The sequence below is a fragment of the Hippichthys cyanospilos genome, chromosome 6, assembly GCF_059441005.1.
Source record: "Hippichthys cyanospilos isolate Australia breed blue-spotted pipefish chromosome 6, RoL_Hcya_1.0, whole genome shotgun sequence".
In the NCBI taxonomy this organism is placed as follows: Eukaryota; Metazoa; Chordata; class Actinopteri; order Syngnathiformes; family Syngnathidae; genus Hippichthys; species Hippichthys cyanospilos.
In genome coordinates, this window is record NC_142374.1 from 20,442,501 (window position 1) to 20,457,921 (window position 15,421).

The 15,421-nt window shown below is 38.9% G+C and overlaps 1 protein-coding gene across 7 annotated transcripts in view; it reads left to right on the plus strand.

The window, feature by feature from the left end:
* The window catches only part of LOC148422726 (unconventional myosin-IXAb-like), a 92,012-nt gene that overhangs the window by 38,135 nt on the left and 38,456 nt on the right, over positions 1 to 15,421 (plus strand). For 4 of the 7 annotated variants that reach the window (XM_088416491.1, XM_088416494.1, XM_088416493.1 and 1 more), the window contains 5 exons: positions 5,907 to 6,001; positions 6,472 to 6,534; positions 7,239 to 7,338; positions 10,264 to 10,317; positions 14,846 to 14,946. In XM_088416491.1, coding sequence (XP_088272617.1) covers positions 5,907 to 6,001; positions 6,472 to 6,534; positions 7,239 to 7,338; positions 10,264 to 10,317; positions 14,846 to 14,946 — 413 coding nt within the window. The remainder of the gene's footprint in view (positions 1 to 5,906; positions 6,002 to 6,471; positions 6,535 to 7,238; positions 7,339 to 10,263; positions 10,318 to 14,845; positions 14,947 to 15,421) is intronic. The other 3 variants (XM_088416492.1, XM_088416495.1, XM_088416497.1) reach the window with 3 other exon arrangements.

Sequence of the window (15,421 nt, forward strand, 5' to 3'; positions counted from 1 at the left end):
GCGCTTACCTTTTACGGACATTTTTACTGAGTTGGAAGCTTACACTCACAAATTCGTTGTAAATTGTCCCGGGATTTCTTATTAACAACAACAAGGACATCACCGTTTTTAATCGGCGGAGACAAATTGTTTGCGAATGCATCTCGTAAACGGTAGGAGAGAAAAAAGATTATAGCGCTTGAGTTTAATGACTGCACTGAATGTTCAGCCAGGAAATGAGGTCAAGGGCAGGCTGACATTTCAAAAGAAAGGAGTGGTTTTTAATAAAATGGAAAGGAAGTGCAGCCATATTTGAATGTGTGCCTATTGGGTTTGATTCAGGGGATAACCAAACTCTTCATGACCTCATTTCCCCTCCTTGTATCTGACATCCAAGATATAATATCTTCACTTTCCACGTTCTTAGAAGATCATCAGCGTCAATCATGTAATCCCCCCCCGCCCCCGCCCCACCCTTTTTTTTCCCCGTTATTTTTCTCCAATCGAAGGATCAACCCTTAAAGAATGGAACAGAAAGAACGAGCGGAAAAGTCTTTTGAAGTATTTAAGATTAGCATTGGGACCTTTAAAACATTGAACAAAGCTTGATGACTTGACCCTTCCTCCGTTGACCATATTTGGGCAAGGATGTGTTGTAGGGCACAGGCGTCAAACTCAAGACCCGGGGGCCAGATCTGGTCCACCACATCAATTTATGTGGCCAAAATCGATCTTTTGTTTGTCTAATCCGAAAAAAAAGATCAAGATAAATAGTGAGGTCAACTTGCAGTCCATATAAGCCTCAATAAAAATTCTCAAGGTTCATCTAATAGGTTTAATTTTTTTCACTGGTCTGACTTAAAAGGAAGAAAAATTGCAGTAAAAATAGTGACGTCAACCTGTAATAGAAAAATTACGGCCATAAATTAAAATCCAGGGGAACGAACGCTTCGTCTCGATGGTGTGCCTGTATCGTAAAATTTGTACCTCATGCCTGGTTAAAAAGAGACTTCTAGTCAAAATAAATCAACCACAAATATGAGTACGAAGAAGCCACTGATTTTTAAAGCTGGTGCACTTCCAGATAAAGGTATATATTGGGGGATTATTTTACCACTTTTACTCAAAGTGGTGCAGTACGTATCAGTAATCCAGCTCAGATTTTTTGAGATTGACCACAAGAAGCTAACACAAGCATGTAGCTTTGTTTCAGCGACGCAGCTCGTTATGAGATAGATGAACCTACAAAAACTAAAAAAAACAGCTTCTTTTACCTTTATGTTACCAAATGTAGGTCAAGTACTCGTTTTTGTAGCTGTGGTCCTTTTGGGAAACCGCAGTGCTGTGAGGGGAAATTGTGTTTTTCAGCCGATTTTACCTTCACGCTTTGAAGAAGCGATTTGTATGCTAACTAGCCTGTTCTCATTTCGCTCCTAACCACAGCTCAAAAAGTTTTTTTTTTAATTTACCCACGAAGAGCTAATCTTGAAAAAGCAGTTTACAAGCTTGCGGCGTTTTATTATTTTAATGCTTCGGTTTATGAAACAGGCGTGATTTTCATTTAATGGATGCTTAGCTAACAGTTGCTGTAGCAGGTCTCAATTCTTAAGTAGGTCAGCTATTTTTTATTTATTTATTTTTTTTAAATACCGCCTTTAGGCCATAGTCAAACAGCATACTGGCTATGGTATTTAAGATGATTTTACCGCTACATCGAGGTAGCTATGCTAGCTAGTGAGCTCACATATTGCTACTACTTAAAATTCCAAATATTATGTCTGCTAATCAGAGAAAAATATTTTACACTCCTGTAGATAGAACCAAGCTTTCGTTTTGTTTCTTTTTGACACTTGGGTTCAGATGTCATACAGGTGCAGTAAGTCAGCTAATGGATGAATAAGCTAAGCTAACACAAGCTAACTCAATGAATGGATGCTTAGCTAACAGTTGCTGTCACAGGTCTCAATTCTTAAGTAGGTCAGCTATTTTTTTTTTGTAAAATACAGCCTTTAGGCCATAGTCAAACAGTATACCGGCTATGGTATTTAAGTTGATTTTACCCCCTACATCGAGGTAGCTGTTGCTATGCTAGCTAGTGAGCTCCCATTTTGGTACTACTTAAAATTCCAAATATTATGTCTGCTAATCAGACAAAAACATTGTAGATAGAGCCAAGCTTTCATTTTGTTTCTTTTTGACACTTGGGTTCAGATGTCATACAGGTGCAGTAAGTCAGCTAATGGATGGATAAGCTAACACATCCATCTCAGTAAGTAGGTCAGCCAATGTTTTTGTAAAAGACAGTTTTGTGCCAGAGGCAAACAGCATGAAGATTATGCTATTTGAGCCGCTGTAAGGAAGATCCTGACATGCTAATTAAAAAAAAAGCTGGCATCCACTTAAGACGCGCAACAATTTGAGAAAAGGATGAGCCACGTTTTTCATTCATATCGCCCGAAAGAAGCTATCCAAAGCGGCTCCCGGCATTTCATCATTTCCAATCTCCACAAAGCAGACGAGCTAGCAAAACATAAGCTAACTGTGGCCTATTTGGCATGCTTCCACCTGCGTTTCCGAATGTAGGTCACCGAAAGGTTTTTGGTAGCTGATGGGAAAATATGGCTGCTCTAACTGAGAGGAAGAACGTAATAAAGTTTCTGGCATTATGATTTTGCCCCCTGCTAACAGGAAGATCCTGACATGATAATTAACCGGCTAGCACGCCCTGCGACAACAAGCTAAATCCTGTCTTGGAAATGCATGGCTTGTTTTCTCTTAGGCTGAGGAAAGAAGACTAGGAGAGGAAGAAATGAGTGGCTGATGTAATATGATGGCGCGGAAAAACCTGGGGGGATGATCTTCATTTGCATTTGCGAGGACATGGAATCTTACCATATGTGCAAATGGCTGTTTTGAACTGAGTTAGCGCAAATGAGCTAATCGCGCTATCATACGGCACCACCGGCCATATAAATACGTATAGCTACTTACAGATGGGAGATATCGCTTATGACGAGATGAAAAGGCCATGAGATCTGGTATTTATCTGCTGCATGCCAAACACGCCACCAAAACAGTGAGAGAAAGCCAGCTAACACTTCAAAACAAACCTTACCAAAATGATGTTTAGATACGAACGCCATGGCACGATTTTATTTTGAAATTCGTCCTGGAATTGTGTCCCAACGACTTTTCGTACCGCGCATCGCTCAAATGATTCCGGCGACTTCCGAGTCCTGATAACAACGCTGTTTTGAAATCACGTCGCTAGAGGGGACTAAAAAAAACAAAGAAATCACTTAATAATTATGCTGGCACTTTATGATATGCAGCCTCTAGCATAAATTAGCCGCAAGCTAGCAGCACCCGAGAGCAGCCAGATTACTTTTCACAGGCAGTTTTATAGATTGAATCAAAACTGACTTCCTGACGCGGTTTGCAGTTGCTACTGATCACTTTTGAACAACCAAGCTAAGTCTAATGTGTCTTCTGTGGGTCTGTCTCAGTTTTTGTATGAAAACATATCTTTCTTTTTTGTCTCTCACCTTGTGTGACACACACACACACACACAAACGTAACCCCCGTCTGTTTTTTATACTGCGGTCAAAACGGGAGCTGACCACAAAGCATTCCCCGTTAAATCAAGCCGACTTTAGAGGGCCTTCTCATTAATCTTATCGCTCATAGAAAATAACGTAGATATACACGCTAAAACATTCGAAGTAATGTATACACACACTGTGGCTTGTTGTTTAGTTTTTTTTTTTAACAAAAACAAAATGTTAATTTGGCAAATAACGCAAATCTGTAAGGGTAAACTGTAAACGTTGTGAAACCTTTATGGGGTTTTTGGGGGGCGTTGTGGGAGAGAGTGTTCATAAATAAATCTAGTGGGTACTTTTTTACGAGGACTGCAATTTCTACGTTGGCGCCATTAGTCAAATGATTCATTATAAAAAGCCCCTATCCCACTGAGATGCGAATATTTGCGAGTTTTGACCAAGGCAAAGAAGGCGTGTTCATGTCAGAGATGTGTTAAAGGTCACAATTGTTCTTAAGACGTTCTTTAGACATTTTGAAACTGTCTTAACCCTCCTGTTATGTTGGGGGTCAAGCTGACCCATTTGGAAATTAAAGTACTTAGCGTTAAGTTGCTTTATGTTCCCATTAATTTGCTCTTAATTTGAAAAGGAACGTGTAATGTTTCTATCACAGCAAATGACAATTCACTACTGTATCAAACTCAAAATAAAGGCATACAATGTTTTGCAAAAGAGGCTCTTTCACACATTTTAGCAATATATTGCATCATGCGTCAGTTGATTTGCTCTTAATTTGAAAAGGAAACAGTATTGTTCCCATCACAGCAAATGACAATTCTGTATAAAACCGAAAAACATGCAATGTTTTGCAAAGGAGTCCGTTTAACACAATTTAGCAATAAGTTCCTTCAAGTTCCAATTAATTTGATCTTAATTTGAAAAGGAAACTGTATTGTTCCTATGACAGCAAATGACAATGCACTACTGTATAAAACTCAAAGGCACACAGTGTTTTGCAAAGGAGTCCCTTTAATACAATTATCAATAAGTTCCTTCATGTTCCAATCAATTTGCTTTTAATTTGAAAATGCACAGTCCCCGTCACAGCAGATGCTAGTGGATAAAATTCCACTGGATAAAACCAAACAAAATATAGTACAACACTTTTGAACGGCCTCAATATTGCACAAGTTTGCAACTCGTTGCGTCACGTTCCAATTCATTTGCTCTTAATTTGAAAAGTAGTGTACTGGTCCTGCTACAGCAGTAAAAAGCATTAAATTAGATTGGCTGATGCTGCCAGAAACCAGATTCAAATCTCCTACATGTACCCCCAGGGATATTCGTACCACAATTTGAAAACCACTGTGCTGGATTAGAATCCTTATGGAAGATACAAAATTATTCTCATGCATGTGGTGTCGTATCCATCAGCCTTACGTTCTCATCTTCATTCTCTCTTTTCATCATGTCCACTCCTCCATTGTCAACTTATTTTTACCTTCCTCCTCCCTCACTTTGCGCTGCTCTCACCTCACCTTTCCTTGCCTTCCGCCTCTTCGTCATTCTGGCTCTTGTTATCTGCGACGTCCTGTCATCTCCTTCTTTTATCTCCCGGTGGAGGCCCCAACACATCGCTAATGAGAACCTACATGCAACCTCTTGAAGCCCCTAATGATTGATGTAGGTGTGTGTGTGTATTTTCTACACGATGGGGACCGTTTCCCAGGTTTTAAGGTCTTTGTGGGGACTTCTTGCCCTTTTGGTGGACCCAACATTTTCCGCCTTCTTTTTGAGGGTCAACATTTGCTTTTGACAAAAGGTTTCAACAGGATTTTGCTTGTTTTGATGGTTAAGGTTAGAAAATGCTTTATGTCAATGGGCCGTCCTCACTATGATAGAAAACACTGTGTGTGTTGCAAAGAAGCTTCCATGAATAGTGACGATTCCATGTTAGGAATTTGGCAGTGTGGTGCAGGGTTAAATTGTGGGAGGGGCCCCCCCATGAGCCTCCTGGGTTACAACATTTTTCACTTCCATGTTTAAACATATGATCATGTGACATCACTAAAAGGAACTCCTTATTTTCTTAACTTTTCGCTTCCTGTAGGTGAACTTTTGTCCGCATATCATTTAAGATAGTACACTATCGCATGTGTCAATGTACGATGATTTTCCATTATTCATTCAAGTAACTATCTGGATGTCACAATTTTGAGCGGAGTTCCTCAGGGAAGTGTTTTAAGTCCTAGCTTTTTTACATTGACAAAATTACAGATCGGGACAAAATTCTGTCATGTATCAATGTTTGTTTCAAAGACTTAAGAAATATTTTTTCATGTATTTGTCATCAACGACCTGACGGTGGCGCTTTCCCCTCGCAGGCCTTCGGGAACGCCAAGACGGCCCACAACAACAACTCCAGCCGCTTCGGCAAGTTTATCCAGGTCAATTACCAAGCCAGTGGCACTGTTCGAGGGTAAGACACATTAATATGTACACACAAGGGTATGTAATAAGACCACTCTGTGAATTTTTGTTTTTGGGGCTTATTTTTGTTTGTTTGTCGTATGTAGATAAACAACTTGTCGAAAATCCAAGGTCGAATTCTCATTTAGTTTTCTTTCTACGAATTTTTTTTAAGAAAAATGCAGAACCTTTCAGTGCGTAATACTCAGTGTGTAATACTTTTGCATTTCTGTCAAAAACGCAGTTCTCAGAACTATGGAGTTTAAAAATTCATAGGGAAAAAAAAACAACAAGATTTCAACCTTGAGTTTTCAGCACATTGTTTCTCTATGTACAATAAATAAAAATCAAAATCTCCAAGTGGTCCCAATCCATTGGCCCTTAAAAATATACTTGCAAAATACTTTTACTTTTTCACTTTCCACAACTAAACACAAGTATAACGACTTCTTCAAAATGTATGCGTCTTTGTGGTTTCAGTGCTTATGTGGAGAAGTACTTGTTGGAGAAATCCCGACTGGTATACCAGGAGCACAATGAGAGGTAAGAGAGGCGCTTCCTGTTTGTGTCACATGACCAGCGACACGCCCCTTTGGGAGATTCTGAGAACAAACACAAGAGTTGTTTACATAATTGGTCTTGATGTTTGTATTTTGCAGTGGTGTACAAGTGCACCGCATCCTACGAAGCCGATTGTAATATTTGGACTCTAATATATAAGCAAATAACCCAAAATGGCTGTTATTATTATTCTTTCAAAGGCCTGGTTTTGACGCAGCTCTTGTGGCGCAGTCATAAATCACGCAAGGAAGGAAATATGAGCCGTCCGCTTTGGTGCCTCGGAGATGAAATGTCAGATGTATATTTCTTTGAAAAAGAAACTCCATCCTGAAATTGCCTCCTTTTTCTCAGCATCGGCGTGTATCACATGAGCGCCTGGAGGCACTCCGCTAAGACCCGCCCTTTTTGCGCTGATATAGATATTTTTTATACTCAAAATAATCATGCTGTCAATCAAAAATGGGACTGTGAGATGAAGACATTTGACTCTTTTTGCAACATTTTTCCCATTCACTTGAAATGAAGAACAGGAGTGGCTTTTTTTATGATTTTTTTTTGGTATCTTCTTGCCTTTTAGTTGAGTATCGAACTTTTGATTCGGAAAAAGGCGTGGTCAAGGAAGGGTGGAAAATGATGGACATCCCTGGATGAAATGTTTGTAAGCTGCGTGTTTTTGTTGTGTGTAGGAACTACCACGTTTTTTACTACCTGCTGGCCGGAGCCAGCGAGGAGGAAAGGAAGAGCTTCCACCTGCTCAAACCCGAGGAGTACCACTACCTCAACCAGGTCTGGACGCGCAAATTCACAGTAGCGTTTCTCTTCCTTCCTCGCTTCCTTCCCTTCCTTCGTTCTTTCATTCCCTCCGTTCGTTCTCTTTTATACTTTGTTTATGCTTTCAATCCGTCATTCATTGCTTTTTTTCTTTCTTTCCGTCCTTACTTTCTTCCTTCTTTCCATCCCTGCTGATCTCCCGTCTTGCTTTCCTCCTGCCTTCTTTTGTTCCTTCCCTCGTTTGTTCGTTCCTCCCTTCATTCCCTCCATCGCTGCTTATCTTCTATCTTGCTTTTCCCATGGCTTCCTTTTTTCCCTCTTTCCTACCTTCCTCTTCGTTTTCTGCTTCATTCTTTCTTTTTTATGTTTTGCTTTGTTCCCGTTCATTCTTCATTTATTCCTTCTTTTATCCCTTGTTTTCATCCTTTCTCCCTTCCTTCCTTCCTTCCTTCCTTCCTTCCTTCCTTCCTTCCTTCCTTCCTTCCTTCCTTCCTTCATTCCTTCATTCATTCTTTCATTCTCTCCTGTTTTTCCTTCTTTCTTTCTTTTTTCTTTCTTTCTTTCTTTCTTTCTTTCTTTTGCCTTCTGTCTTTCTTTCTTTTTCTTTCTCTCCTTCCTTCCTTTTTGTCAATCTTACTTTTTCCTATTTTCCTGTCTCCTTTCCTTCCTTCCTTCCTTCCTTCCTTCCTTCCTTCCTTCCTTCCTTCCTTCCTTCCTTCCTTCCTTCCTTCCTTCCTTCCTTCATTCATTCATTCATTCTCATTTTCTCAATTCTTTCTTTCTATGCTTTGCTTCTTCCTCTTTCATTCTTCCTTCCTTCCTTCCTTCCTTCCTTCCTTCCTTCCTTCCTTCCTTCCTTCCTTCCTTCCTTCCTTCCTTCATTCATTCATTTGTTCTATCCTGTTTTTCCTTCTTTCTTTCTTTCTTTCTTTCTTTCTTTCTTTCTTTCTTTCTTTTTCATCCTTTCTTTCTCCTCCTTTCTTTCTATCTTTCTTTCTTTCTTTCTTTCTGTCCTTCCTTCCCTCTTTCCTTCCTTCCTTATTGGGAATCTTACTTTTTCCGATTTTCCTTTGTCTCCTTCATTTTCTCAATTCTTTCTTTCTATGCTTTGCTTCTTCCTCTTTCATTCTTCATTCATTCCTTCCTTTTTCCTTCCTTTTGTCCTTCCTTCCTTCCTTATCGCCAATCTTTTTCCTATTTTCCTTTTCCTCCTTCCCTGTTTCCATCCTTTCTTCCTTCCGTCCTTCCTACCTTTTGTTCTTTCCTTTTTTCCCCTTTCCTGCCTCCTTTCCTTCTTTTATCTCCCGTCTGCTTTTCTCCTATCTTCCTTTTTCGCCATCCTCCCTCCCTTTCTTTCTTATATCCTATTTTGTTTTACTTAGTTCGTTCCATTCCAGTGTTCTTCATTTACATGTGGGTGTGACTGGTTGTTGTACGTTTGGCTGACACGGTTTACTCACCTGGAGCGCAATCTGTGTTGAGTATTGCATCAACGGAAGCCTTCCTTGTCTTCCCTTGCCGTGTTTGTGTTTGGTTGCCTTATTCCAACTTACTTAGCATGCGCGCACGCTGGGAGTGTTCCACAAAGACAAATGTCTGTTTATCGTTTTTGACTCTCCACCAAGAAAGTATCACTTTGCTCATCCCATGTTACGCCATTAATCCCCCCCCCCCCCCCAGCATCTTCCCAACTGTATCCTGTTACTATGCAGTTCTGTTTCCATGGTAACTGGAATGACTCGCGCAGTTATGCTCGCGTGCCGAAGCCGCTGGCAGTCAAGCATGTTTGGGCGCCTGTGTGTTTGTCCCAAGCACACACACACAGACACACACACACACACACACACACACACACACACGTTCATCCTTATTTAGCTTTTTCCTCAATTTGGTAGCCTGCATGTTGCTGTAAGTCCCTCTCTGTCCATCTGTCTCAATATTCCGTTCCAAACATGTCTTTGATAAGAATACAAATTCAATACAATATACTCTCACTAACCACATTTTTGTGGATTCATTAAATTTGTTTCTAAGTATGATTTAAAAAAAAATAAAAAAAACTGCACCTGTGACAAGTGTTGCAATTTGATTACAGGAGAGAGGAGTCCTTAAATTTCTTTCTTTCTTTCTTTCTTTCTTTCTTTCTTTCTTTCTTTCTTTCTTTCTTTCTTTCTTTCTTTCTTTCTTTTTTCTCTATTTGTCTTTTTTCTTTCATTGTTGATTCTTTTGTTTTTTCTTTCCTCTTTTTTCCTTCTTTTTCTTTCTTGTCTTTTTTCTTTCATTGTTGATTCTTTTGTTTTTTCTTTTTTCCTTCTTTTTCTTTTCTTGTCTTTTTTCTTTCATTCATTCTGTCTTTCTCCTTTTTTCTTTCTCTATTTGTCTCTTTTCTTTCATCGTTGACTTTTTGTCTTTCCTCTTTTTTCCTTCTTTTTCTTCGTTTTCTTGACTTTTTTCATTCATTCTTTGTCTTTCCTTCTTTCTTTCTTTTTCTTTCTTCAGTTGTCACTCATTATTGAGGATTATTTAAGTACCTTTTTCTATAGAATTTTTTTAATGTTTTTATAATACTTGGGATTGAACCAATCATTCAATGAGTCAACTTTTTGTTTAATTTTTCAAAAGAAGTCATCCAAGAAACCCCGAAACTCATGACTGTTCTTACTTGCATCATTTCCCGTGGAAAAGTTGGGGTAACCAGTCTCTCAGTAGTGGTCAAGCTAAGAGATTCCTTTGTATTTTTATTTTGTGGGTTGCTTTCAAAACTTCAAAACACACATAATGATGTGTGTGATTTCTTTTTTTTTTTTTTTTTTTTATTTCATCACATCTCACTCCTTGGAGGCTTGCATTGATTTGTGCTAGCCCGCTGCTATTTTCATTTTGACCCAGCGAATCGTGTCTGGTCGAGATACCGCTAACAACAATGTGCCTCACTTGCAGATGACAAAGAAATCGCACAAACTCCACTGGGACAATTACTATGAAAGCGAGCTGGTCAGTATATAACGCCTGTGTGGAGGTGTGCGCACGTGGTGGGTGTGTGTACCCGGCCTGATCTCACCTGCTCGCGCTCTGTACGCTGCTGCCACTTCAAGGAAGATCTTAACCCTTTACATACAGTTTATATTTTATTTACACATAACAAGAATCTCCAAATGTGACCAGAACAGTATGTAAGGGTTAATAACGTCTCCTAATTTTAGAAACAAAGTGGCTCTCTGTCACGTATAATTTGCATGCACAATAAGGAAACCCTCAAGAATCCTTTTCAACCAATCTTGGAGTGCTCTGTTGCTAGGCGATGGCTGATGATGTCACAACTGGAAAGCGCTCTCCACAAAGGGGAGGGTTCAGGACTTTGATTTTCTCTCTATGCTGCGTAGAAGCTGTTCCAATTTGTCACATTCATTAGACACATTAGTCAGAGCGACGTCTATTTAGATGTAAGGATGCTTGATTGCAATTTTTTTCAAGGCTGAGACCGATAGCAAGCACCGATACCACTCGTACTTTTGATACTTTTAAATTTTACTTTATGATTGTGCAACTGCAGCATTGGCTAATATTGCGAGTATCTATACGTTGAAATAAAACCAAGCATTGGCCCCATACCAATGAGTGAATTCCTAGGTTTTTTTGTTGTTGTTTTTTTGGGGGTTTACCATCCTGAACCTTCTTCCTTGCTTGAATGTTTGCTTCAATTCATTCGCTTGAATAATGTTTGCTCTTTGGATCACGTAAACCTTACTTTTGTTTTCTTCACTTTTTGACTTCTCTGATCAATTGGTTTTACTATTAGTCTGGTTAATATTTCTTGTCCACGTATTTGCCTATATGATATACATTTGTAAATAATACATGCCAAATGGCTTTTTTTAAACTGTCTACCCCATGAAAACAAAAAAAAACAAAAGCAGTGCTATATTTCTAACCACTAAGCTCAATTCAATTTACTTTTTTGTTACTTTTTAATGTCCTCCATGACGTTTAACTCCAATTCAGCGAGAATAGTTACAGAAGTTGGAAGTTTGCCATTTTAAAAAACAACACTTTAATAATGAGCTCAGAACAATTTTTTTTTTTTCATTTTTCTGGCTGGGACTTGTGGAGGGTCTACTTAGGCTAATACTGAATGTGTTAAGCAAGTTTTGCGCAAGCTATGAATGTTTATTAAAGTTAAAACAGATTTAAAATCAGTACAAAGTATCATTGTCTGGATATTTTCCATAGTATTGATTTTTTTTTAATATAAATCATGCCTTTTAAGAAATAAATAAAATAATGTATATGCTCTCATTTGGTCAAAACTTTACCCAAATAACACACTAGTTTAAGCGAGCAGAGCATAGTTAAAAATCTTCCAGGGGTTTACAGACATTTGTCAAGGACCTCATGGGTTGTGACCCTGCTGTCCAAAGAGATGATGTCACCATCTTTAGACATAAACACACACTCAGGCAAAGAGCAAACATTGTTTGGATGTGTTTGGTTGTGGGCGTCTTCAATTCTACGTGTGCCTGACTGTGCTGTTAGCTTGAGTGGAATGTGTAGGCAGGGTGCTATGCTTTATTTATATTTTTGGGCGGTTGTTGTTGTTGTTGTCATGTGGGTGCTTTAATTTCAGCGCCAGACATGATTAAGGCAAAGTCAAGTTTCCACCAAGCAGTCCAGTCCAGTTTGAAAAAGTACAGTAAATCCCGAAGCGGTTTGTGCGCGAAGGCGGGATGGCGACACGCCGTTTAAGCACAGCGTTGCCCAATTTTTATTCCGCCAAGGCACATATTTTACAATGGGAAAAGAGATCACTGCTGAGAAATAAAAATGACACAAAAACTGCTATGTATCGGAACAGCAGCTGGAATTTTCATTTTCTTACGCAAGTTGATTTAGCCTGTGCTAGAGCTGCCGTTAGCTAGCATGCTATTTGTTATATTTTGCAATATGGACAAAAAAATAAAATTTTCTTCACCTGGGCTGTTATGATTTTATTTAATTTTAATGAAAGAAATAAACTAACCAAAAAAATATTGAAATTGTGGAAAAAATATTCAGACAAAAATGATTCTGATTTATCATCAGTAATGACTTGTTTTTCATGTACGATTATTACCTTTACCTCTGTGCTCAAAGCTCAGGTAACAACCGATCATAGCTCACTGGCCGGTCATGTGACGTTCATAAGCTGAACTGTGGTTGAGTGGTCGTAACCTGAGCCTGTTTTTTTAACTCTTTTAGTACCGAGGATTATCGAAAAAGAAAACCTCTAGTATATTTTAGCATTTTTACTCATCTTTCAAGGCCGACAGAAAATAATGGTGTGTGCATATGGGTGCTGCCATATGAAAGATTGACTTCAACCTTCAGCTCAAAGTGATGTAGGTAATAGCTGTGTTGTAAACACTACCATCCAATGGTCACAGTTAGTACTGCAGTGCTCAATTGGCTTATATTAGGTACAAATTAGTGAAGGGTGTCAGCTACCCTTCATAAAAAATCTATTTGATGAGAATTGTATTATTTATTATTGTGATTACTATTTTAAAAGACGAAAATTGTCGTCCATGGCACTAAGAGTTAATTATACGTGAAAAATAATTTTCAAAAGCCAGAGCGCTCAGGGGGAACCCATGCGGGCTGCGAGAGAACTGGCAAACTTCTCACAGTGAGGCCGGAGCCAGACGGATTTGAACTCGGGACTCTGAACTGTGAGGCTAACATGCTAACCACGCTTCCACCGCACCGCCGCTTCTTGACCAAAACCAACAATATTTATCAAAACGGCATAGAGGAAACCAATCACACTAGTAATTTTTGAGCTGCGAAAAAATACTTTTTACTTTTCACTACACTTTGAAGTACAATAAAGAGCCTGTACTTTTACTTAAGTAGATATTAGGATCAGCAGTTTTACTTTTAGTACAGTCACTTTTTACATTTATTCAAGTAAACAATCTGTTACTGAATGTTTATTTGTTTTTACTTTAGGGCCACTGTAAAAAAAAAAAAAAAAAAAAAAAAAAACCTTTCTGGTAAATATTAGCTTCCTAATACTTGATATCTGTCAAAACGAAATTGAACTTGGTGGAAACTGAGCTGGTGGTGTGCTCCTAATTCCTGACTTGAATCTTGCAATGTCAGCAAAAAGCAGCAGTCAAAGAAGTCTTTGTTTCAAATATGTCAAAAATAAATACACTATTTCTTACAGATGCCTTTACTCGCCTCCAGTTTGTTTGTCCAATTATTATTTTGACCAAAGTATTGGCGATTTGGCAAACAAACATGAACGTGAACGCATCACATTGTGTCGTTTGGCACCGAAATCCGAGCGCGGCCTTCAATTTGTTAAGTGGCTCAATTGTTTTCCCAGAAGAAACAATGTGGGGAAGAAGAAGTAGTTTTGGATGTTGCTGCTTGTGTTTTCTTCAGCTTGCTCATGATTTTGGTTTTGTGTGCGGTTAAAATATGCTGACCTACACAACCTTTCCGTAAATACTGTACATGTCATTTATTTGAAAGAAAAGAAGGCTTCACATACAAATCCAATCTTTTTCATCCAAGCAAGAATTCCACTTCATTTTGAATGGAGATGGTAACATTGCATCACTTTGGATTGATATCAGCACAGTTTTTAAGTAGAAGATTTTGGTAAAACTAACTAAGGAGAGAGCTACATGGTGGCCATATATTTAATACTTGAGTATGTCGGCACTGATAGTATTTCCATACTTTAGGCAATCAGGTACTAAAGTAATGAATTACTTTATGGACCTACAGTAAGTACTAATGTAGTCAAATAATACTTTAGTACTTAATGTAATTACTTTTCGTACTTTAGTACTGAAAGTAATCATATTTAATTAATTTTGTACCAGACATTTTAGACTCTCATTTAGCCAACCAATTTGGAAAAAAAAGTACCTGGAATTAAATGTCTGGACTGGTTGGAATGAGTTAACTGCAGATTTGGTTTTAGGTACATCATAAAATACATTGAACACTTGCAGTATTTTGTCCATTTTTGGGTCATTTTCTTCTTTCACTTTCTCAAGTTTGGCGCACTTCAGGTAGTGTGAAAACCAAGCGGTCATGCCATGTTGAAATTTGACATGTTGTCACCATATGGGTGAAATTTCAGCTCCCTAGTGTCTTCTTTAAATGCGTTTTCTTTGACCGCACAAAGGTTCAATATTTATTTCATGCACAGGCACTCACTTCAAGGTGTTGTCACCCTAGCCACCCCACGGGAAAAAATTCTAGTTACGCCCCTGAAAAATTCATATGATACACTGCTGATTTCTAAAGAACGGAATTATCAAGTAATTTTTTTTTTTTTTTGGGTGGAAGAAGAACATTTTCCGCTTTTTCTTTTGGTTACAGAACATGAGTTTTACTGTAAAAACTTTGGGAATAACGATGCGCTCCCCGTTTCATCTCAACCGTATTGCGTAATACAACATTTGGATGAATGGGAGAAAAGAAAAAAAAAACCATCACATCTTCCTGTGTGTGTTTATGAAACCAGCAGGACTGCTTCAGCGTGGAGGGCGAGGACTTGAAACACGACTTTGAGCGTCTGCAGCTGGCCATGGAGATGGTGGGCTTCCTTCCCGCGACACGCAAACAGTAAGACCCAGGACCGTGACGTGTGCGGTTCGGAAATACTTAGGCGGGAACCGCAGCGTTATTGTGTGCTGCCGCTGGCGTTGCGATGCCCGAGCCAAAGTCAAGCTGCAGATATTTAGCCTTCAAAACATTTTTGTGGCAGTTTATTACCAGCTCAGCATAATGTGGTTGCCGCTATGGCGACTGTATGGAGGATGAGGACTATCAATCACTTGTTCATTTTCATGTTTCCTGTTTGAGCGCCACTTTTGTGCTTGCATCTCTGTACTGTCATTAACTTTCAGAAAACATGCTAAAAGCAATCCATCAAGGATTTCGATATTATTACTGTCAAAGTCAAAGCTTCAACTTGCGAGATTAATTTGCAGTAAATTTCGGACTGTAAGACGGAATTTTTTTTCTCATGATTTGAGCCCTGCATCTTATTGTTCGGTGCGGCTTATCTGCGGTTATTTATTTATTTTTGCTAGCCACT